Source organism: Armigeres subalbatus, chromosome 1 (genome assembly GCF_024139115.2).
Source record: "Armigeres subalbatus isolate Guangzhou_Male chromosome 1, GZ_Asu_2, whole genome shotgun sequence".
In the NCBI taxonomy this organism is placed as follows: Eukaryota; Metazoa; Arthropoda; class Insecta; order Diptera; family Culicidae; genus Armigeres; species Armigeres subalbatus.
The window spans coordinates 147420223-147443302 of NC_085139.1; the positions used below are offsets into that span (position 1 = coordinate 147420223).

General features: G+C 42.9%; 1 protein-coding gene across 1 annotated transcript; it reads left to right on the top strand.

Annotated features, from left to right (window-relative positions):
• Positions 1–15781: 15781 nt before the first annotated feature.
• Positions 15782–22580, top strand: LOC134205219 (ras-related C3 botulinum toxin substrate 1). Its single transcript, XM_062680275.1, has 4 exons — positions 15782–15963; positions 16542–16657; positions 16767–16999; positions 21600–22580. Exons 2-4 carry the CDS (start codon positions 16542–16544, stop codon positions 21836–21838), a joined length of 588 nt encoding a protein of 195 aa, XP_062536259.1. The 5' UTR covers positions 15782–15963; the 3' UTR covers positions 21839–22580.
• The last annotated feature ends 500 nt before the right edge of the window (positions 22581–23080 follow it).

The window sequence follows — 23080 nt, forward strand, 5'->3', positions numbered from 1 at the left end:
CTGGAAGTGGCACTCCCAACGGAAGAGCAGCTAGGCGCAGCATCTCTTGAAGATGGCTGGAGAGATATTCGGAACCACCGCAACCGCTGCACTAGGCACGGTGGCTCCGGATCAGAGAAACGACTGGTATGGCGGCGAATGTGAGCAGTTAGTTGAGGAGAAGAATGCAGCATGGGCGAGATTGCTGCAACACCGCACGAGGGCGAACGAGGCACGATACAAACGGGCGCGGAACAGACAAAACTCGATTTTCCGGAGGAAAAAGCGTCAGCAGGAAGATCGAGACCGTGAAGAGACGGAGGAACTGTACCGCGCTAATAACGCACGAAAGTTCTATGAGAAGTTGAACCGTTCACGTAAGGGCCACGTGCCACAGCCCGATATGTGTAAGGACATAAACGGAAACCTTCTTACGAACGAGCGTGAGGTGATCCAAAGGTGGCGGCAGCACTACGAAGAGCACCTGAATGGCGATATGGCAGACAACGGTGGCGGTATGGTAACGAACCTAGGAGCACGCGCGCAGGACATGCGACTTCCGGCTCCGAATCTCCAAGAAATCCAGGAGGAGATCGGCCGGCTGAAAAACAACAAAGCCCCTGGAGTTGACCAACTACCAGGAGAGCTGTTTAAACACGGTGGTGAAGCACTGGCTAGAGCGCTGCACTGGATGATTACCAAGGTTTGGGAGGATGAGGTTCTGCCGCAGGAGTGGATGGAAGGTGTCGTGGGCGATAAGCTGGATTGTAGCAACTACCGCGCAATCACATTGCTGAACGCCGCCTACAAGGTACTCTCCCAAATTTTATGCCGTCGACTAACACCAATTGCAAGAGAGTTCGTGGGGCAGTACCAGGCGGGATTTATGGGTGAACGCTCTACCACAGACCAGGTGTTCGCCATACGTCAGGTATTGCAGAAATGCCGCGAATACAACGTGCCCACACATCATCTATTTATCGACTTCAAAGCCGCATATGATACAATCGATCGGGACCAGCTATGGCAGCTAATGCACGAAAACGGATTTCCGGATAAACTGATACGGTTGATCAAGGCGACGATGGATCGGGTGATGTGCGTAGTTCGAGTTTCAGGGCATTCTCGAGTCCCTTCGAAACCCGTAGAGGGTTACGGCAAGGTGATGGTCTTTCGTGTCTGCTATTCAACATCGCTTTGGAGGGAGTAATACGAAGGGCAGGGATTGACACGAGTGGTACGATTTTCACGAAGTCCGTCCAGTTATTTGGTTTCGCCGACGACATTGATATCATGGCACGTAACTTTGAGAGGATGGAGGAAGCCTACATCAGACTTAAAAGCGAAGCTAAACGGATTGGACTAGTCATCAACACGTCGAAGACGAAGTACATGATAGGAAGAGGCTCAAGAGAGGTCAATGTGAGCCACCCACCACGAGTTTGTATCGGTGGTGACGAAATCGAGGTGGTTGAAGAATTCGTGTACTTGGGCTCACTGGTGACCGCCGATAACGATACCAGCAGAGAAATTCGGAGACGCATAGTGGCTGGAAATCGTACGTACTTTGGACTCCGCAAGACGCTTCGATCGAATAGAGTTCGCCGCCGTACCAAACTGACTATCTACAAAACGCTTATAAGACCGGTAGTTCTCTACGGACACGAGACCTGGACGATGCTCGTGGAGGACCAACGCGCACTGGGAGTTTTCGAAAGGAAAGTGTTGCGTACCATCTATGGTGGGTTGCAGATGGCGGACGGTACGTGGAGGAGGCGAATGAACCACGAGTTGCATCAGCTGTTGGGAGAACCATCCATCGTTCACACCGCGAAAATCGGAAGACTGCGGTGGGCCGGGCACGTAGCCAGAATGTCGGACAGTAATCCGGTGAAAATGGTTCTCGACAACGATCCGACGGGAACAAGAAGGCGAGGTGCACAGCGGGCAAGGTGGATCGATCAGGTGGAGGACGACTTGCGGACCCTCCGCAGACTGCGTGGTTGGCGAAGTGAGCCATGAACCGAGCTGAATGGAGAAGTCTTTTATGTGCAGCACAGGTCACTCCGGCCTTAGTCTGATGATAAATAAAATAAAGTTGTATATGGCAAGTATTGTTTAAACAATCAAAACTTTTATCTCAGTATGCTAAAAACCAATATGCAAATGATATGGGCAGTTTTTGAAATATTATGGAGCTTCACAAATTTAGTTAAAGTGGCTATATTAATTAATTTCTAATATGCCAGGTGCCTCTTCAATTTCAATTACTTTTGCGTGTTTGATGTAGACGAAGGGTTCAATACATGTGCTCCATTGATATCAGCCGAGATATAAAAGTGTTTGGAAAGTGATGGTCACAATTTGTAACCAGTAAATTACAACTCAGTAATAAATTTCCTTCGACGAAGATCTTTCCCAAACGCCTTGACTGGTCTACCATTTGAACTCATTCTATTGTACGTAAAATGCATGATTCGCCGAAAAAAAAGATTTATCACTCTTACAAATTTTCCAACGGCGCTTCCAGGAAAGTTTTCTTCTTTCAGCTTTTATACTATCATCAACATTACGTTGATTTCTATCTCTGTGCTGGATATTTTTCCGATACACATAGATATAACATCATGTGTGGCACCCGATCATGCATCTCCTCTGTTAAAGCTTTTCCGCAACAACTTTATTTTAATCTTTCGCAACCATCGTTCTGTGGCGGTTTATTCAATGGCCAGGCCCAGCTTCAGTTTCAGTAAAAATATATGTTTTACTGCCTTGTAAATGTCTCAATCCATATTAAACAAATCTTGAGTATCACTCAAACGTAAAACATATGTTGCCTGAATGCATGATTGTTGACGTCCAAACAAGAAATTCAAGCATAATCATATTTTTTTAAATACTTCAGCCACCCCAGTATTTCACTAATACCCTGCTGCCTGCAGTGAAACTGCGATGAGCCTGCCAAGATTATATGGCTTCCCTTTCAAGGAGTATTTCCATTTTCCTTTGTGCGGACGTTGCGACGACGTCTTCGGACACTGGCCATTCAGCGAAACTGTGAAAATTTATGCGAATTTAATTTGGTCGGATATTTCGCCACCATATCCCGTTTTGGCTGGCATTGGAACTTTGGCACACACGTAGTTTGTCAAAAGAGCAGCGATCACCGTTGATAGGCAATTCATTTTCTGGATTTTTCCTTTTAGTTCATTCTTTTACTTGAGCGCTGATGGGCGCCACGAAATGACACTCCGAGCCTAATAAATTCTCTTTTGGCAAATTGAAGCCACGAAACGGAATCCAGGTCTATCGAGATGAAAACATTTGCTGATTTGATAATTTACTTTGTTAAATTGGATGTATCAGAATTATGAGTTATGTTTTCCGTATAAATATAAATGCTGATTTATGTTTGTAAGCATCATGTCATGAAAGCCAGCAATGCTGCTTACCATAAGTAGATAGATTTCTTTATTAGTTTCAAGATAAACTCACGACTAATACAACGCTTTTCTTTCTGTAGACTTACATGTGCCTACATTTTCATGAATAAAAATCACCTATACTAAAAAATAATGCCACTCTACATCTAATTTAGCGTTAGGATTAGGTTATTTACAAAAAGGCATTCTCCTAAAGAACAAACTAATTTGTACCACATTCAAGTAAATGCTAAACTCTCAAGTAAGTGTGGGTTAGGGACAAAAGCACAATAGAAAAAAATTAATAAATCCACTCAGCGGTGAAAGGCATCATCGATCGTTCAAAAGGGTTGATTAACATATAAAAGTTTAGAATAACACTATAAATAGGTGAATAAGATTTATTTTTCACATTTGTTGTCGTTTAACATTATATCAAGTTATAAATCTCGTAATCTAAACAGACTCTAAGCATCATTACTTTCATCATATTTTAGAAAACCAAGAATATTTAAACGTATGTAAAAAGTATTTTTTGAAAAACTACATGCTATTTTAATTAAGGGATATTCACTTCACAGCGCAAGCAGCTGCGTATCTGATTATTGAAATGGTTCATACACAATCTAAAGGGACATATTTCAAATCGCACCATCATCGGATGATAGTAAAAGAGTAGAAAATTAGATTACCTGACAACTTTCCCTTAAAACTACAAATGCGCTTTATTGATGAAATTTATTAGATTTAACAATAATTTAAACTATGGACAAAATTAGCTTAAATCCTATTCACGGTTGCGTATGAGGAGCTAGTTATAGATAGAAATGGGTTACGCCACGGCGACTTCATACTAAGTCTTTGAATTGCTCAGATTAAAGCAGAACTCGTCATTTCCTGACTCATACTCCAATTTGTTTAAAGTTGACTATGAATCCCTTTCATCGATATCCGAATACTCCTATAAACGGTTATAAAATTCCACTGTCTAAGCTACCAATTTTTGTATTCTAATGAATTTGCGGCTGGAATATTATTTCAAAGCTTAAATTACGTCCAAGGAATTTGAATTCAACAAGAGTTATGAATAATATTAATTGAAAAATTTAAGATAAATAAGCGCAATTGGAAAACGCTCACTTACATGAACATTGAAGTTGTTCTGCTCCTCCTGTAATGTAATATTGTAATAATTGTAATAATGTAATAATAATAATGTAATAATAATAATGTAATAATAATTGTAATAATGTAATTGTAATAATGTAATGTAATATTCGTGTTAAGGACTTAAGGAAATCATCAATCTGTATTTTTAGCATTAACATTAGCATTAGCATTGTTACGGTATAATTCGTAGATTGGACACTAGTGATACTCATGTTTTACTTTTGAGATCCTTATCTAGAATGCTATCAGAAATCAAGAAGGGGAGTGGTCCTTGATTCCAGCCTTAAACAAAAATAACAAAAGCATGAGGATTACTACTCCTGGCCACGCCCATCTTCACCGTAACTAGGGGAAGGAAGTGTTGATGTGGTACTTACTTAACGAGAGGCCACCGACTTAGCGACACCCTCACAAATACCACGGAGTTGGATGATGAGGAAGGTATTCGTTGGGCCAGGATTTGCCTGTAGCTGGCAATGTAACCGTGGTAGATCTTACCCCGTAACACACCACGTAAAGGTGTCTACCCAGCGTTACGGGTCAGAAATCATCAATTCTGTATTTCTGTAGGTTCCCGCGGGAAATTCAATTGCGAACAATTGCGGACAAAACGGATGTGAAGAACGTCATCATAAACTTCTTCATCCTGGGAATCCACAGTCAGCTAAACCGATCGATCCTATGAAAACCACGAGCACAGTCACTGTTCATCGTCAGCTCAAGCAGGCGGTTTTGTTCCGGATTGTGCCGGTACCTCTACATGGAAACGGCAAAACAGTTCGGACGTTTGCCTTTCTCGATGACGGTTCTTCCAGGACGTTTTTGGAATTGAAGATTGCTGAGGAACTTGGAGTTACCGGTGACGTACACCCGCTCTGTTTGCAGTGGACAAGCGGTATCGAACGTGTGGAGAGCGAATCTCAGCTTATCAAGTTGCAGATTTCGGAAGAACCAAATTATTCGCGGCTCGAATTGAAAGAAGTACACACCGTCAAAAATCTCAATCTTCCAGTACAATCGCTGAATTTCAGCGAACTTTGCAAACAGTTCCCGCACCTTCAAGGTCTTCCAATCCGTAGTTACGCCAACGCTGTTCCCACAGTTTCAGTAGGTTTGGACAATTCGTTCGTCATGGCGACACGAAAAAGCAGGGAAGGAGCCAAAGTAAACTCCATCGCTGTTAAAACCAGGCTGGGATGGGCGGTGTACGGAACAACGTCTGCTGCAAACGTACCGTCGACACATCAGCTGTTTCATATATCCGCACGTTCGCCCGATCAAAAGCTGCATGAACTAGTAAAGGAGTTTTTCTCGATGGAAAGTGTTGGTGCTGCAGCCTCTGCTATTGAAAGTGAGGATGACAAACGTGCCAAGCGAATTTTGGAAGCCACTACTGTGCGAACACCATCTGGAAGGTTCCAGACAGGCTTGCTGTGGAAATATGACTGTGTTAATTTTCCAAACAGCAGACCAATGGCGGAAAATCGATTTCGCTGCCTTGAACGACGTTTAGCAAAGAAACCGGAGCTACATGACAACGTGAGAACCCAGATCATCGAGTACCAGGCTAAAGGGTATGCTCATATGGCAAATTCAGTGGAGTAGGCCAGCTTTGATCCAAAACGGACTTGGTTCCTGCCATTGAGCGTCGTAACGAACCCGAGGAAGCCAAACAAGGTGCGGTTGGTGGGGGATGCAGCGGCTAAGGTCCAAGGCCAATCATTCAACTCTGTTCTTCTTGCTGGCCCGGATCTTCTCGCATCTTTTCCCGCAGTCTTAAGCTCGTTTTGTCAATTTGAGGTAGCGATCAGCGCCGATATATGCGAAATGTTTCATCAGATCCTTATCCGACCAGAAGACCGTTCCGCTCAATTGTTTTTATGGCGCGACGTACAGCGTACATTCAGAAGAAGAAGCCATTGAGCTGGCAGAGCAAGTCTAACTGATACACTCCAAGGCGGGGTTCACCATTAGAAACTGGCTGTCCAATTCGTTCGAAGTCCTAACACGAATCGGGGAGCAACAAACGGAATCTCCGAAGAAAAAGTTAATCGACAGGTCGGCTGCCTATGAACGTGTTCTTGGTATGACGTGGAGGCCAGACCTAGATGTGTTCGTCTTCCAAGGCGTATTCAAGGACGAGGTACAGAAGCTTCTACATGATGGTGCTGTTCCAACGAAGAGAGAAGTTCTGCGCGTCGTAATGAGTATCTTCGATCCCATTGGGCTGGTTGCCGTTTTTGTTGTTCACGGAAAAGTGCTCGTGCAGCATATTTGGCGTTCGGGAATTGGCTGGGACGTGCATATTCCAGATGAACTGGTCGAGCAATGGGTACGCTGGACCAAGCTGTTGAAGCAAATAGAACACATTGACGTTCCACGATGTTACTTTCCGGGCTATTCTACTGAGGACTACCGCTCAGTGGAGTTGCACATTTTCGTCGACGCTTCCGAAGAAGCCTACGCGGCGGTAGCGTATTTTAGAATCGTGGAAGGAACGAAAGTTCGTTGCTCTCTGGTGTCGGCGAAAACGAAGGTAGCGCTTTTAAAGCTCCTGTCCATTCCCAGGTTAGAATTATCAGCAGCCGTTCTTGGAGCCAGGCTGTCGAAATCCGTAGTGGAGAACCACACACTTCTCATCAATCGCAAAGTGTTTTGGAGTGATTCTTGTACGTTCCTTTCTTGGTTGCGGTCGGACCCTCGCAAGTATCGACAATTCGTTGCCTTCAGGCTGACGGAAATCCACGATCTAACACAGGTTGATGAGTGGCGCTGGGTACCATCCCGTCCAAACGTTGCCGACGAAGCCACCAAATGGGGCAAAGGACCGAATATCGCCTCCGACAGTCGGGGGTTCCAAGCTCCAGAGTTCCTGTACCAAAATCCCGAAAAGTGACCCAAGCAATCACCGAAGGCGTCACCAATCACCAAGGCGTCCTCGGAGATGAACTGGTGCAGTTTGGAAGATTCTCAAAATGGGAACGTCTCATTCGTGCGGTGACCTACGTTCACCGATTCATCAACAACCTCCGCTGTAGAATTGAGAAGCAAGCACCAGATATAATGGAGTGGCTAAACCGGGACGAAATGCTCAAAGCTGAGTCCACTATTTTCAAGCAGATCCAAGCAGAATCCTACGGAGATGAGCTCCCTATCCTCAAGAAAAATCGAAAGCTGACCGCTGGAGAACAGTTGAAAATCGAGAAGGCTAGCAGGATGTACAAACTTTCCCCTTTTTTGGACGAACAGGAAGTCATACGGGTGGATGGTCGAATTTCAAGCGCACAGCAGGTTTCGTTCGACTTCAAGTTTCCTGTGATCCTGCCTAAAGGACACGGTGGAACTAAGCTCATCGTTGACTGGTATCATCGCCAATTCAAACACTGCAACGGCGAAACTGCGGTGAATGAAATGCGCCAAAAGTATCACATTTCGGAGTTAAGAGTTGCGCTCAAACAAGCTGGAAAGCAGTGTCAGTGGTGTAAAATCTACAAAGCAATTCCCAATGTCCCGAGAATGGCTCCATTGCCGCAGGCTAGAACGGTGTCCCACGTTCGACCGTTCACCTACGTTGGCGTGGGCTACTTCGGGCCGATGTTGATCAAGCAGGGACGCAGCGGGGTGAAGCAATGGGTTGCACTATTCACCTGCCTGACCATTCGAGCGGTGCATCTGGAGGTGGTTCATAGTCTGACGACTGAGTCCTGTAAGATGGCGGTTAGGTAATTCATCGCACGGAGGGGGGCTCCAAGGGAGGTCTTCAGCGATCGGGGAACAAACTTCGTGGGAGCAAGCCGTGATCTGAAGGAAGAGCCGAAGAAAATCAATGACAACCTCGCCAGCACGTTCACCAATACGGACACGCAGTGGCGTTTTAATCCTCCATCGACGCCCCATCCTCCGGGTCTTGGGAACGCATGGTTCGGTCGGTCAAAAGCGCGCTGGCATCAATTTTCACCGGAGGCAAGCCGGACGATAAAACTCTTCGTACGTTTCTGATCGAGGCTGAGTCGATAGTGAACTCGAGGCCACTAACTTATTTGCCAATCGATTCCGAAGAACAAAAAGCACTTACCCCTAATTGCTTTCTAATGCTGAGTACAAGCGGAGTAAATCAGCCGGCTGGAGAACGGCAGGTACGACAGGGTTACTCGATCGGCCAGAAATAGGAGACCACCGTAGACGATAAACGTAACGAACGAATGTCATGCGCTATCAATTGATTGTATTTTCTATCTACCTATATACGTACACATATCAAAGGCAGTTGGATCAAATTGAGTCTTAAAGCTAGAACAATATTTTTCTTAAATCTAGTTAATTAAATTCTAAAGCTAATTGTTGATCCTAAGTAAAATAGTTGGACGGTTAACACTGAACACACTAAAAATTGGACTAGAAATGTAAGTTAAAGTGATGAAATTATACATTGAATTCTGAATAATAATTTAATAAATTTGCAGCTAAAAAGCTGACTCATGCAACATGCCGTCCGTAAGACGTCCGAAAACTTTCAGTTGTTGCTCCATCCAACACGTGCCATCCGGCTATTCTACATGCAGAATCGATCGGATCGATGTGCTTCGATTTACTTGGTTTGTTCAATACTAGTTTTAAAATTGACTGAAATTAACGATATTGGGGCTCACTACCTTCTCCGATCGACTTTGAATGCGAATTTGTTGGATGATGCGTTTCACATCGGAAGAGTAATTTATTTTTTTCAACTTTTTTTCATTTGATGGCTGATGGTAACTATGTCAACTGCATCCGTAGAACGCAGAAGGGCGAGATGGTCCGCGTATAAAAAGTGGACAAAAGAGGTGGAGCCGGTTCAGGTAAGAGCCCTATGCCCAGTGGAGGTAATCCAATACCGCTGCCTGGACGAAATCACCGAAACCAGTGAGCTGGTAGCTGCACTGGGAGATCAGTGTGGCGTTGAAATTCAGGATGCCGTGGTTCGGTTATGGAAAGGTTATGCCGGAACCCAAGTTGCCTCATTCTAGGTACCTCTGCCTAACGCCAAGAAGGTACTGGATAAGGCAAAGCTGAAGGTGGGTTGGTCGGTATACTCGGTGAGCGCAAACCAATAACCTCAGGCCTGCTTCAAGTGCTTTGATTACGGACATAAATCATATGACTGCAAAGGTCCTGATCGGAGTTGGCTTGGTGTCTAACGAGAAGGTCACAAAGCTCACACCTGCCAGGTAGCACCGAGGTGTTTGATCAATGTTCCTGGCACAGTCACCAAACACCCATCCAGTGGGCAGGTCTATCCGGCCTCCAAACGGGCTCGGTCATGCAAGTAGCTCAGCTAAATCTCAACATAGCAGTTGGGTTACGGATTAGTCCGAAATAGTGACCATCTGGACTTGCGGGAAGTACCCCATCCAGGAGATAGTGTCATCTCCTGATGATGAGGGTTTTGTTATAGCAAAGTAAAAAGGGATTTTACTTTTATTGCTGCTACTGTCCTCCTAGATGGAGCAAAGAGCAGTATACTTGGGTATAAGATTATGTTGTAGAGAGACTAACTGGTCTTAAACCCTTAGCTGTAGCAGGTGATTTCAACGCGTGGGTAGTGGATTAGGCCTATCGGTTCACTAACGCTAGTGGTCATATCCTGAGTCTGTAGCAATATTGAACGTAGTCCTGCTGAACGAGGGCCAAGCGTCAACGTCCAGAGTACCGAATGGCGAGTCATGCATCAATGTGACCTTCTGCAGCGCGGGATGGACGGTGAAGTCTGCTAGTAACCATCAGGAAATTTGTTTTAGGGTCAGCTTCACTGTCTATGATCCTATCCTATTTATATGGGACAATTATGCAAATGTGGACAGTAAACCCAGAACCGAACCACAAGGCGGGTCAGTAAAGCTAATCTAGGATGGCGTACCTCGCAGTTCGACTTAAAACAGCTGAAGGAATCACTACGGTGGGAATATCGGACTCTAGGCTTTAGTGGTGATGAGCTATCTTATGTCCTAACACGAGCATGTGACGTAACAATGCCCAGGATGATTATACCAATCGGCAACCGCAAACCGGTGCAATGGTGGACGAACACGATATCAATAGCTGATCTTCGCAGAACCTGTCTTAGAGCTAAAAGAAGTTTGCGACGTGCTAGAACCGAAGTGGACAGGCTAGAAAGACGACGGGTGTTCCAAACAGCAAACAAAGCTTTGAAGATCTGTGTAGGATGGTCAATAATACTCCATGGGAAGATGTATACAGGATAGTGATGGCTAGGCAGCACACCTCCTGAGAAATCCCGGAGATGTTAGCCAGCCCGATCTGCACAAGTCAAACAAAAATAGCTGCTGCAACTTGTTTGTGACTAAATCAGGAGACATGCGAGTTGCAGTAACTTAAGTGGAACATGTGTGCTGTTATGAAGGATCGTTGAAGGTTTGTTCCCGAAGCATGACTCATCGGACTGGCCCACCACACCGTACGAGTCAGTGAACGTGGTACCGCTAGTGACTACGGATGAGCTTATCGCCGATACAAGAAAACTTAAGTAAATAAGGCACCAGGTCCGGATTGTATTGCCAACCTGGTTCTTAAGCACGTGAGTCCAGATATGTTCATATGCCTCCAGATATGCCTCCAACGTTGCCTGGACGAAGGAAACCTCCCAGATCGTTGGATACGGCAGAAGTTGATGCTATTGCCTAAGCCTGGGAAATCGCCGGGAGAGCCTTCGGCTTACAGACCAGTTTACCTACTCGACACAACTGGTAAGTTGTTAGAGATAGTGATCCTGAATAGATTGACGGACTATACGGAGTGTGCTGGTGGCTTATCAAGTAACCAGTATAGGTTCCGCAAAGGCCGTTCTACCATCGAAGCAATTCGGTCGGTAATGGAAATGGCTAAGATAGCGCGTGGTTGAAATAGGAGAGGTATTAGGTACTGCCCATCGATTACACTAGTGGTAAAAATTGCATTTAATAACGCTAGCTGGGCAGCTTTAGCTGATTGCCTGAATCGTTTGAGCGTCTCGGATTATCTGTGCAGGATTCTGAACAGCTATTTTCAGAACATGATATTGTTAGTCAACACCGACGCTAGTCAGCAGTCAATTGAAGTGTCAACAGGTGTTCCACAGGGTCCGTTCCTCGGACCGGTTTTGTGGAATATCATGTATGACGGAGTATTACGCTCAAATCTCCCGGCCGGTGTGAAGATAGAAGGCTTTGCGGATGATGTGATGCTAGAGGTGATCAGGCTTGTAAAATGTCATCTGCATGTCATTTGACTAATTTACTCATAACTTTCTTTAGAAGCAAAATTTCTTCCATAATTTTGAATGTACTCATAACGTTTGAGTAGGGTTATATTTTTGTCCAAGGGTACATTGCTCTAAGTATAACATCAAAGGCTGGAGAGTGAAAACTCTCCAAAATGTCACGTGTCATTTGACATAATGTCATTTGAATGACATTTTGCCTCCCACGCCCCAGATTACATATTTACAGCAAAGTCTCGTTAGACAAAGTTGTAGGCCCATTTAACCGCTATAAGTTCGTCATACAACATGAATGGATAGCTACCTTCTGAAACAAGTTCTGGGAAAATTATACAAACGAATGCAAATGACATTTTACAACACTGGAGGTGATAGTCGACACTCTCGACGAAGTTGAATTGAAATCTTCATACGCGATTAACAGAGTCGAAGAATGGATCAACTCAAGGAGGTTGTCGTTAGCACATCACAAGACTTAGGTTGTTGTGGTGCATAACCACCATGGGTTGCAGCAAGCGAGGATAAACGTAAGGACCAGCACAGTTAACTCCGTGAGGTCATAAAAGCATGGTCCGGGTACCAGCACTAGAGGCCGGGTACAATGTTAATAAACTAATCAGGGTACACCGGCTGATGTGTCTGCGGGTTGCAAGCGCATACCGCACCATATCTTATGAGTCGGTGTGCATCATTGCTGGGATGATGCTGATAGACATACTTCTGGAGGAAGATGTGAAGTGCTTCAACGACAGGAACTTGGTGCAAGTGCGACGTGTCAAGAGAGCAGCTTCATTGCTCAAATGGTAAAGAGCATGGGATACTGCAGTCATTCGATACTGCATAAATTCGTTGGACCCACAGACTGATTCCGGAGGCGTCGATTTTTTTATATAAGAGTGGTCTACCTTAATAAAGTTCTTTGCGCATGATCCACTTAGTTGAATTTCTGTCATTTTTAATTTTTCAGCTTTGCTGCGTCGATGACAGTCATGACAGTTGTGCGTTGCTTCCGTATCGAATGGTGTGCCCTTGAAAACGCGAGTACATACTTTGAAAATTGGATTCCGTCAAAAGTGACCTTAAGGCTCCCCCAGACCTAAACTAGCCGCTTCGATTCTATTATTGGGTCGCTGTAGGTAATGTTCCATTCATGCTTCCATACAAACTACGACAGAATCGCATTCACCATTGGTATGGAAGCGGAATGGAACATTGCCTGCAGCGACCCAACCATAGGATCGCGGCGACTAGTTGTCTCCGTCGCGGCGATGAAATTGCTTAGGTCTGGGGGAGTCTTTATCCCGTTGATATTCAAACCACAGGCATAGCACGGCTGAGCTTTGTTCTGGAGATGGCTTCTGACATGGAACAGCTGTTCCAGGGCTCATGTGCCTCTAGAAGTATTGCTTGCCAACACGTAATAATTTTGAACACGGTCAACCACAACTTCGGGAAATTAGGCCCGGTGTGTCATCGGGGCCTCAAACTTGGGAGCGTACTTCTAGACCAACATTTGAAAAGGGCGTACCATCCAAAATTTATTCCTTCTGGTTCTTTGTCCACACATATAGACACACTTGTATCTTCATAGGTTACGAAATCACACGCTAAAGGAACTCCATTTTCGTCACCAGCAGGTTCACCTGATTTTTTTTTCGCTGATTCTATTTCATTGGAAACGTTGCCATAATAAATACATAAATAAATAACAGACAATTGGTAAAAAAATGCGACCAGTAACAATTGCAGCTCACTTCGATCCCCCGAGATCCCCACACTCAAAATAATTGTCACTTAGTTGATAAATATTTCATTACTCTATTTTTGGTCCCGTCCACCTCTAGTGGACGGGAATTCTTATCACTCACACGGATATTGCGCAGAACTATAATTTCAATTCACTTAAAATCTATGTGTTTGTTGATATTTCAATTCACTTAAATTTAATTACATTTTTTAGTGAATTGAAAGCAGTGAGTACCATCACTTACAAATCATTTAACTTCTACAAACGAAACTAGATGGAAAATATCCGCATATGTTTTCATGTAACTCTTAAGTGAAAATTATTTTGAGTGCACGAAATAACCGTTATACTTTATTTAGGTAAATGTGTTCGAAAAAGATTTCAAATTTTCTGGGAAAATATCGGAAAACATAATTTTTTCATAACCCTTGCACCCTTGCATTAGTTGTAGTGAGGCGTGCATCTAACAGTGAATCCCATGAGAAACTAGTGGGATTCACTATAATAGAAAAATAAGTTAACAGTACCACTATTACTTGTCAAATGTCCCATATAATGGAGGAAAGCGATTTCTAGAAGAAACTGTATTTAAAAGAATCAACAATATTTTTCCCGAAAAGTAGAGAAAAACTACCACCAAACTTTCATGGGCTGAAAAAGTCTCCATTACTAGATCTCAGATTAAGAAAAATTTCCGATAATAAAATCCATTTCGCTCGAAAATTTTGCTTGGATAGAATAGTAAAAAACAAGAATAATTGTGCACAATTGGGTTGTTTAGGGGTATATATGTTTTTACATATTCTGAATCTGCATTAAAAACTAAGCCTAACCCCAATTTTTAAGAATTTTTGGAGCCCCGGAACTATTTTTAATTTGCATTTCAAATTTATATGGGACTAAAAATTTGTTCTTATGCTGCATGGGCTAACTGTCATTCTATGAATGTTAGTGTCATTCTATCGATTAAAATGGCTTATTGTTTGCTGTATAGAAATGTAAATAAAAGGTTTACAAACAAAATAAAAATATGTTGGAGATCAGAAAAGCATGCTCTTTATGTTAAACTATAAAAAACCTCATATTTTTCTTTGCTAAACAACCCAATTATTATAGTTTTTGACTATTTGGCGTAATAACCAAAAGTAAGCAATATACGAAGATTTACAACGATAAATGTGCTTAACCACAGCATAATAGTACCGCCCAAATGGTACTTCTCCCTAAGTAATCAATAAGGGAGGTTGAAAGGGCCTTCTTTAGCCGTGCGTTAAGATTCACGTCTACAAAGCAACCTTACTGAAGGTGGTTGGGTTCGATTCCCTGGGCATAAAAGTATCATCGTGTTAGCCGCATGATACGAATGGAATAAAATGGTAACCTGGCTCCGAAACCTCGCAGTTAATAACAGTGGAAGTGCTGAATAAACATTCATGAAGCCGCAAGGTGACAATGTCCCAACGGGCCATGCAATGCCAATAACAAGAAGAAGACGAATGAAGATTGAAATTTTGAATATTTAATTTCATTCAATTAGTTTTCTTGTTTTGCTCTCATGTCCGAATTTGTTCGAGTTCGAGTTGGTATGGAGAAAGCACGAGCTTATACATATTATATTTATTATATTTTCTATATTTGACTTTAGAGGGGTGATAATGTTGAAAAAATGAATTTATTACAAACTTTGATATAATTAACCACAGATCCTTTCCTGACCAGAACGACAAAGTAAGACATTATCAAATCATAACAGCTGCAGATATTCATAACAACGGTTGGTATAATTGAATAATTTATATTAAATAAATATTTTATAATTTTGTGACATTTTTTGTTATTTTAACTTCTAATTACATACACGGCAGAATCTCTTTCATAAAAACATTGAACTAAATAAAGTGGTCATTAATAAATCTGTTAGTTTAGTTTGTTATTATTGTTCATTGTTTTCTGAATACTTCGATACTACGATTGTTCACTAAAAAGCTGCATAGGTATATGGAGGTAAAAGCATCAACCACATCATTACTATGACGACAATGCGTTATATGCCTCACCTACACCTACAACTCTCAACATTATGTTGCACCGTTATGCTTTGTGCTTTGATCCGGTGGATGTTTCTCGTAACCGCCACAACATAGCATTGGTGCAGCACTGTACGACGTCAAGCAGAAACTGACATTTGCTGCATCCATCCTTACGCGATACGCCTCACATACATACAGCTGCTTTTGCGGAACTGAAGTGGTGTTTAAGTGATCAACATTTTTCGGGAGCATTTAATTTTTCCCGATGACCTCAAGTAATTGAACAAATAGGAACATTGTGTTTGTTTTAAAGTATTTATTGTTTGTCAGTTTGTTTGTAACACAAAAAATAAAATAAACGTAAGTATTCATACGCCATAAATTGCAATCAAATTTGGGTCGTGCAGAATTCAGGCGTTGTCAGTTTCATTTTTGTTCGTTCTTCATTTCACTGTCCACCGGAGTGGAGAATGTGAAAGAAAGAAAGTGAAAACCTTCTTCATTCGAAAACATGACTCAAGCGGTCTTGGGGGAATAGCCTCTAATGCACTCTGTTAATGAGTGTCGAACGATGCCGTTGCCTGCACAGCAGAACAGGCAAGCTTTGGCGATTGATGCATGCTGCTATTATTCTAGTTATTGATCGTTTGTTAAAAGCGAAATTAATTTTACCATGCCTGGCACTCTTCAATGAACGAGAGAAAAAGCAAAATAATTGAAATATTCTTTTAGTTGCGTTTAAACCGGGATGATGAATCTGCATTTCCCTTATAAGAAGAAATTTCATGCGAACTAATTCGAAATAGTATTATTTTCAAAAATAGAACATTCGTATTTTTGGAATCGATTTATTACTCAATCATTTATTGAGTACCTATGAGTATGCGATGCCGATATGGTTAAGTGGCTAAGAAATATCTAACTCCGCTTTTTTACAGATGGCTTCAGGAAGACCTATTAAATGCGTTGTTGTCGGAGATGGAACGGTGGGAAAGACATGCATGCTGATTTCATATACAACAGACAGTTTTCCCGGCGAATATGTTCCCACGGTGTAAGTTTCCGAAGCTGATATGCTCGAGAGCGCATAGCGAAAATATTGCGCTTGAGTAGTCACATTGAGTTCCTCCTCATTCGATTAATTTTCTTTCTAATCCACATAGATTCGACAACTATTCTGCCCCCATGGTAGTAGACGGAGTGCAAGTTTCCCTCGGACTGTGGGATACAGCTGGGCAGGAGGACTACGATCGATTACGACCCTTGTCGTATCCCCAAACAGATGTTTTTCTCATATGCTTCAGTGTAGCCAGCCCTTCCTCATTTGAAAATGTTACTTCCAAATGGTATCCTGAAATCAAACATCACTGCCCAGATGCACCAATTATACTTGTTGGTAAGTGAAAACTACGTAAAACCACCTCGATCCCTCATGTACATACAATATGCTAAGTAAATGCAGAAACTTTTCACTGAAACCGCAACCTACTATCGGGATATGTTGCTTCGCTGCCCACAATCACTATTCCGATAGTTATTAACTATGTATATTCATGGGACTTGATTCTCAAAACCTCTTCATTATTAGAGAGATTGGAGTTTTGACTTCTTCGCTCCCCTAGGTTTAAACGGTCCCAAGCAATAGATAATAACAAACTTATGAGTTATGGTATTCGGATTTCTCACTCACTTACGTGACAATAGATCTCTCCACCATCCATTATATCCAGATAAATTACAGTGCGATAAACTCCGGTACAAGCGATGGTGCGAAAAATTGTTATCCTTCTCCCATGTTTCGTGAGAATCAAATGCTGCTTACTTTGCCGATCCAAACAATGCAGCAGTTTTCTCTTTACTTTCAAACAGTTAATGTGGTGGCGTGGTTATTGTGGGTGCTCTAAACATTTCAAAATTGTTTTGGGTTCTAATCCCATCATGGTACTAAATTTTTGTAAATTTCTTCTAAAATTTATCAGGAGAGCGACGAGAAGGAAAATTTGGTGGAGTAAAATTTAATTATCCGGCAAGCCGGCGCTCACGAATTTATCACCCACCATTCTATCCGGATGAACATGTACACTGGATTTTGTTTTTACACGATTTTCATTTTCTCAATTTTGCAGTCATCCTGAATGTTTAACGCATATTAATTATGATGTGATTTTTCTTTGATTTATACAGAGTTTTTTGAAACATGTTGGTAAATTGAAGTCACACGATCAAATATACGAACGAAAAAAAATCGTATTAAAACAGAATCTTGTGTAGTGTGAGAATACTTCCTCACAGGGGAACATGAAAAATCACATTCCGCTAAATTGAATAATCCTAAGTTTTTATTCATATGACTATGAGTGAGAATTACGAAGCCTGGCTATGTTATTGAGCTTAACAGTTTTTCTAACATAGACTTTTATAAATTAGATTGAAGATGTTGTTTAAATAATTTAATTTTATATTAAAACAACATAACTAATGCTATTATATCATACACGGAGATTTTCGATCACACATTAATGGGCAAATTGAGTTTCTCCGTGTAACTCTATTATACCAACGGTGCTATTGTATTATAACCTTGTTGACATATGATATTTTGAGCCGTTGTTTGACTGTTCAGTCGCACACGCAATTCGTAGTTCCCCTGAAATCCCTCTCGGGGGCAGCAGGGACTATGTCCAAGGGCTTGACGATTCCTCCCCAGGCCATCTGCGAGTTGTGGGGCTTGTCTAGGATGTGGTGAGGTTTGACAGTGGGCCCTATTAAACTCCTATAAAAAGCTGCATGTATCCGCAAGTAGGCCCCACCAAAGCGACCGTGTGCCATTCGAAGCGCATAAGCCCAAGTCCTGTTGTCAGGTGGGACACAAAACAGACATGACACGAAGGCCCTACGACGAGACAGGAGGTTTGCGCAGGCCCAATAAACCGCCTGGAAAACCAATAATTACGAGCAATATAAGAGATAATGTGACTCGATATAATCCGCAAAGACCTAGGCGAAGAACAAAGGATCACGATTGGAAGCTTGAAACATGGAACTGCAAGTCGCTAGGTTTCGCAGGTTGCGACAGGATGATTTACGATGAATTACATCCCCACAACTTCGACGTCGTGGCGCTGCAGGAGATTTGCTGGACAGGACAGAAAGTGTGGGAAAGCGGGCATCGAGCGGCAACCTTCTATCAAAGCTGTGGCACCACCAACGAGCTGGGAACCAGCTTCATAGTGCTGGGTAAGATGCGCCAACGTGTGATTGGGTGGCAGCCAATCAACGCAAGGATGTGGAAGCTGTTAATAAAAGGCCGTTTCTTCAACTATAGCATCAACAACGTGCAGTGCCCACACGAAGGGAGACCCGACGATGAGAAAGAAACGTTCTACGCACAGCTGGAGCAGACATACGATGGATGCCCACTGCGGGACGTCAAAATCGTCATCGGCGACATGAACGCACAGATAGGAAGGGAGGAAATGTATAAACCGGTCATCGGACCAGATAGTTTGCACACCGTATAGAATGATAATGGCCAACGATGGCCCGCAAATATATCCACAAGCCCACATGAAGATCACCTATCCAAGAAACGGAAAACCAAATCGACCACGTCCTAATCGACGGTAAATTCTTCTCCGACATCACGAACGTCTGCACTTATCGCAATGCGAATATTGAATCCAACCACTACCTCGTTGCAGTATGCCTGCGCTCAAAACTCTCGACGGTGTACAACACGTATCGAAGTCGAACGCCACGGCTTAACATTGGGCGGCTACAAGATGGTAAACTAGCTCAAGGATACGCGCAGCAGTTGGAAGTAGCACGTCCAACGGAAGAGCAGCTAGGCGCAGCTTCTCTTGAAGATGGCTGGAGAAATATTCGATCCGCCATTGGTAGCACCGCAACCTCTGCACTTGGCACGGTGCCCCCGGATCAGAGCAACTGCTGGTATGACGGCGAATGTGAGCAGTTGGTTGAAGAGAAGAATGCAGCATGGGCGAGATTGCTGCAACACCGCACAAGGGCAAACGAGGCACGATATAAACGGGCGCGGAACAAACACAACTGGATGGAGATCGTGAAGAGACGGAGCAACTGTACCGTGCTAATAACACACGAAAGTTTTTCGAGAAGTTGAACCGTGCACGTAAGGGCCACGGCCTGATATGTGGAAGGACATAAACGAGCCTTCATAGGAACGAGTGTTGTGTGATCCAAAGGTGGCGGCAGCACTACGAAGAACACCTGAATGACGATGTGGCAGACGAAGATTGCGGAATGGAGATAAACCTGGGAGAACGCGCGCAGGACATAATTTTACCGGCTCCTGATCTCCAGGAAATCCTGGATCAGATTGACCGGTTGAAGAACAACAAAGCCCATGGGGTTGACCAACTATCAGGAGAGGTATTTAAACACAGTGGTGAGGCACTGGCTAGAGCGCTGGACTGGGTCATTACCAAGATTTGGGAGAAGGAAGTTTTTCCGTAGGAGTGGACGGAAGGTGTCGTGTGTCCCATCTACAAAAAGGGCGATAAGCTGGATTGTAGCAACTACCGCGCAATCACAATGCTGAACGCCGCCTATAAGGTACTCTCCCAAACTTTATGCCGTCGACTAGCACCAATCGCAAGAGAGTTCGTAGGGCAGTACCATGCGGGTTTTATGGGTGAACACTCCACCACGGACCAGATGTTCGCCATTCGCCAAATACTACAGGAATGCCGCAAATACAACGTGCCCACACATCATCCAATCATCGACTTCAAAGCCGCATATGATACAATAGATCAGGACCAGCTAAGGCAGCTAATGCACGGATTTCCGGATATACTGACACGGTCTATCAAGGCGAAGTTCGAGTTTCAGGGTCATTTTCGAGTCCCTTTGAAACGCGCGGAGGGTTACGACAAGGTGATGGTCTTTCGTGTCATTCAACATCGCTTTGGAAGGGGTAACACGAAGAGTAGGGATTAACAATAGGAGTGGTACAATTTTCAATAAATCCGTACAGCTATTTGGCTTCGCCGACGACACAGATATTATGACACGTGACTTTGAGAAGATGGAGGAAGCCTACATCAGACTGAAGAGGGAAGCTAAGCGGATCAGACTAGTCATCCACACGTCGAAGTACATGATAGGAAGAGCTTCAAGAGAGGACAATGTGAGCCACCCACCGCGAGTTTGCATCGATGGTGACAAAATCGAGATGGTAGATGAATTTGTGTACTTGGGTTTACTGGTGACTGCTGAAAATGATACCAGCAGAGAAATTCTGAGACGCATAGTGGCTGGAAATCGTTTGTACTTTGGACTCCGCAAGACGTTCCGATCGAATAGAGTTCGCCGCCGTACCAATCTGACTATCTACAAAACGCTTATTAGACCGGTAGTCCTCTAAGGACACGAGAGCTGGACTATGCTCGTGGAGGACCAACGCGCACTTGGAGTTTTCGAAAGGAAAGTGCTGCGTACCATCTATGATGGGGTGCAGATGGCGGACGGTACGTGGAGGAGGTGAATTAACTACGAGTTGCATGAGCAGGTGGGAGAACCATCAATCGTTTACGCCGTGAAAATCGGACGACTACGGTGGGCCGGGCTCATAGCCAGAATGTCGGAGAGTAGCCCATTGAAAATGGTTCTCGACAATGATCCGACGGGCACAAGAAGGCGAGATGCGCAGCGGGCAAGCTGGAAGATGACTTTTGGACCCTCCGTAGACTGCGTGGTTGGCGAAGTGTAGCCATGGACCGAGCCGAATGGAGAAGATTATTATAGATAGATAGATAGATAGATCAAGATTTTGTAACAGTGCATACAATTGGTATACAAACAAGCGTGACAGGGGAGGTGGTAAAACAATCTAAAAAAGTAATTGAAGTTTTTTCAATATAATGTAATCCATACAGACGGTAAAATAGAACAATATTGCCTTAAATCGCAATGTTTGCAAATATTCTACTAAACAAATCTTCATTTTCTTTCAGGTACTAAGATTGATTTACGCGAGGACCGCGAAACGCTGAGTGCACTTGCTGAGCAAGGCCTGTCGGCACTGAAACGTGAACAGGGACAAAAGCTAGCCAACAAAGTCCGTGCTGTCAAGTACATGGAGTGCTCGGCACTAACCCAGCGTGGTCTTAAGCAAGTGTTTGACGAAGCTGTCAGAGCCGTTCTTCGACCGGAGCCACTCAAACGACGTCAACGAAAATGTGTTGTGATGTAAACAGATGAAGTCTTCTTACGAGATTCGAATACTACCGGAGTCTCTTGTACATAGGAAATCGTAGTGGAAAAGGAACTGGTGAATCACAAAGAAAAACCCACAAGCAAATTTCAAACAAAACAATATACAAAATCTTAGTTTAATGAATCTCTTCGACGGTTTTAGAAACATGAAGCAAATACTAAGCAGAACAATAAGTCCCTAAACTAACCAAAAATTAGGCAGACCTTTTAAACCGTGCTACTTTGAAACAATTCTCATCGTTTGAGACATTTGTGTGCCATCGTAACTAACCACGAGCGAAATAAATGAGCAGCAGTTTTCTAAGAAACAAAAGCATTCGGTATACCTCACTCCCTGTTTCGACCAATATTAATTTTCAATATTTCGCCGCAATGAAGACTGTGTTTCGAATCTGATAGAGTAGAACAAGATAATTAAACTAAAGCAAAGCACCATTTTAACGCTAACGCCCAAAATATACAATTCTGCAAAGCATACCGCTTACGACAAATTGATAAACGAAGATTTTTTACGGCATTTTTGTTTTTAGAAATTGTTTTAACTGAGTGGACCTTTTTATTTTCGCAATTTATTGTTTTCCACCATTTCTGTTTTATTTCAAGCAGGTTTACAACACCAAAAAGACAGGAAAGGGCCTAAAGAAGCTTGCAGAATTTATGTATATGAAGTAACAGAAACGATCAATTATTGCAAAATTATTGCACATACATCTCAGAAATCTCTGTTTAAGATCAACATTTCCCCTTGTTTGTCTATTCTGAACAAACCACTGCACGTACAAAGGAACGTTCGGACATCATTCAGAACAAATGACACTTTTTTATTTTATTTTGGACATTTTCAATAACGAGACTGAACAGATGAAAAATAGTTTCATAAAATGATTTAAAACCTCAAGTATTTTTTTATTGCTACATCCCACTACCCATTAAGAAGAGAACCAAAGTTGAGGACAGTTTTAGAAAGGTAGAAAACCGCAATAGGAAACGGTAAATGTGTTTCTTCATATTCATACCACCTTGGGATGAATTATCATTTATTGGACATCAATGACTGATCTAACAGAATTTTCTATTATAGTCTTATTTGTTTGCATGGTAATGAAAACAAAAAATCCAAAAATCCAGAGCTGAGCGTAGATTATTATCATCTTTCTCATTTCACGTAACTAATAACAATTTTCCGCAGCTGATAGAACTTTTTCAATGATAGAATTAA

Excerpts from the sequence above, each read along its gene's own strand:
- LOC134205219 (XM_062680275.1), top strand. The coding sequence starts at position 16,542 with ATGGCTTCAGGAAGACCTATTAAATGCGTTGTTGTCGGAGATGGAACG. Across the intron at positions 16,658-16,766 it reads GGCGAATATGTTCCCACGGT|ATTCGACAACTATTCTGCCC; the intron begins GTAAGTTTCCGA and ends TAATCCACATAG. Across the intron at positions 17,000-21,599 it reads TGCACCAATTATACTTGTTG|GTACTAAGATTGATTTACGC; the intron begins GTAAGTGAAAAC and ends ATTTTCTTTCAG.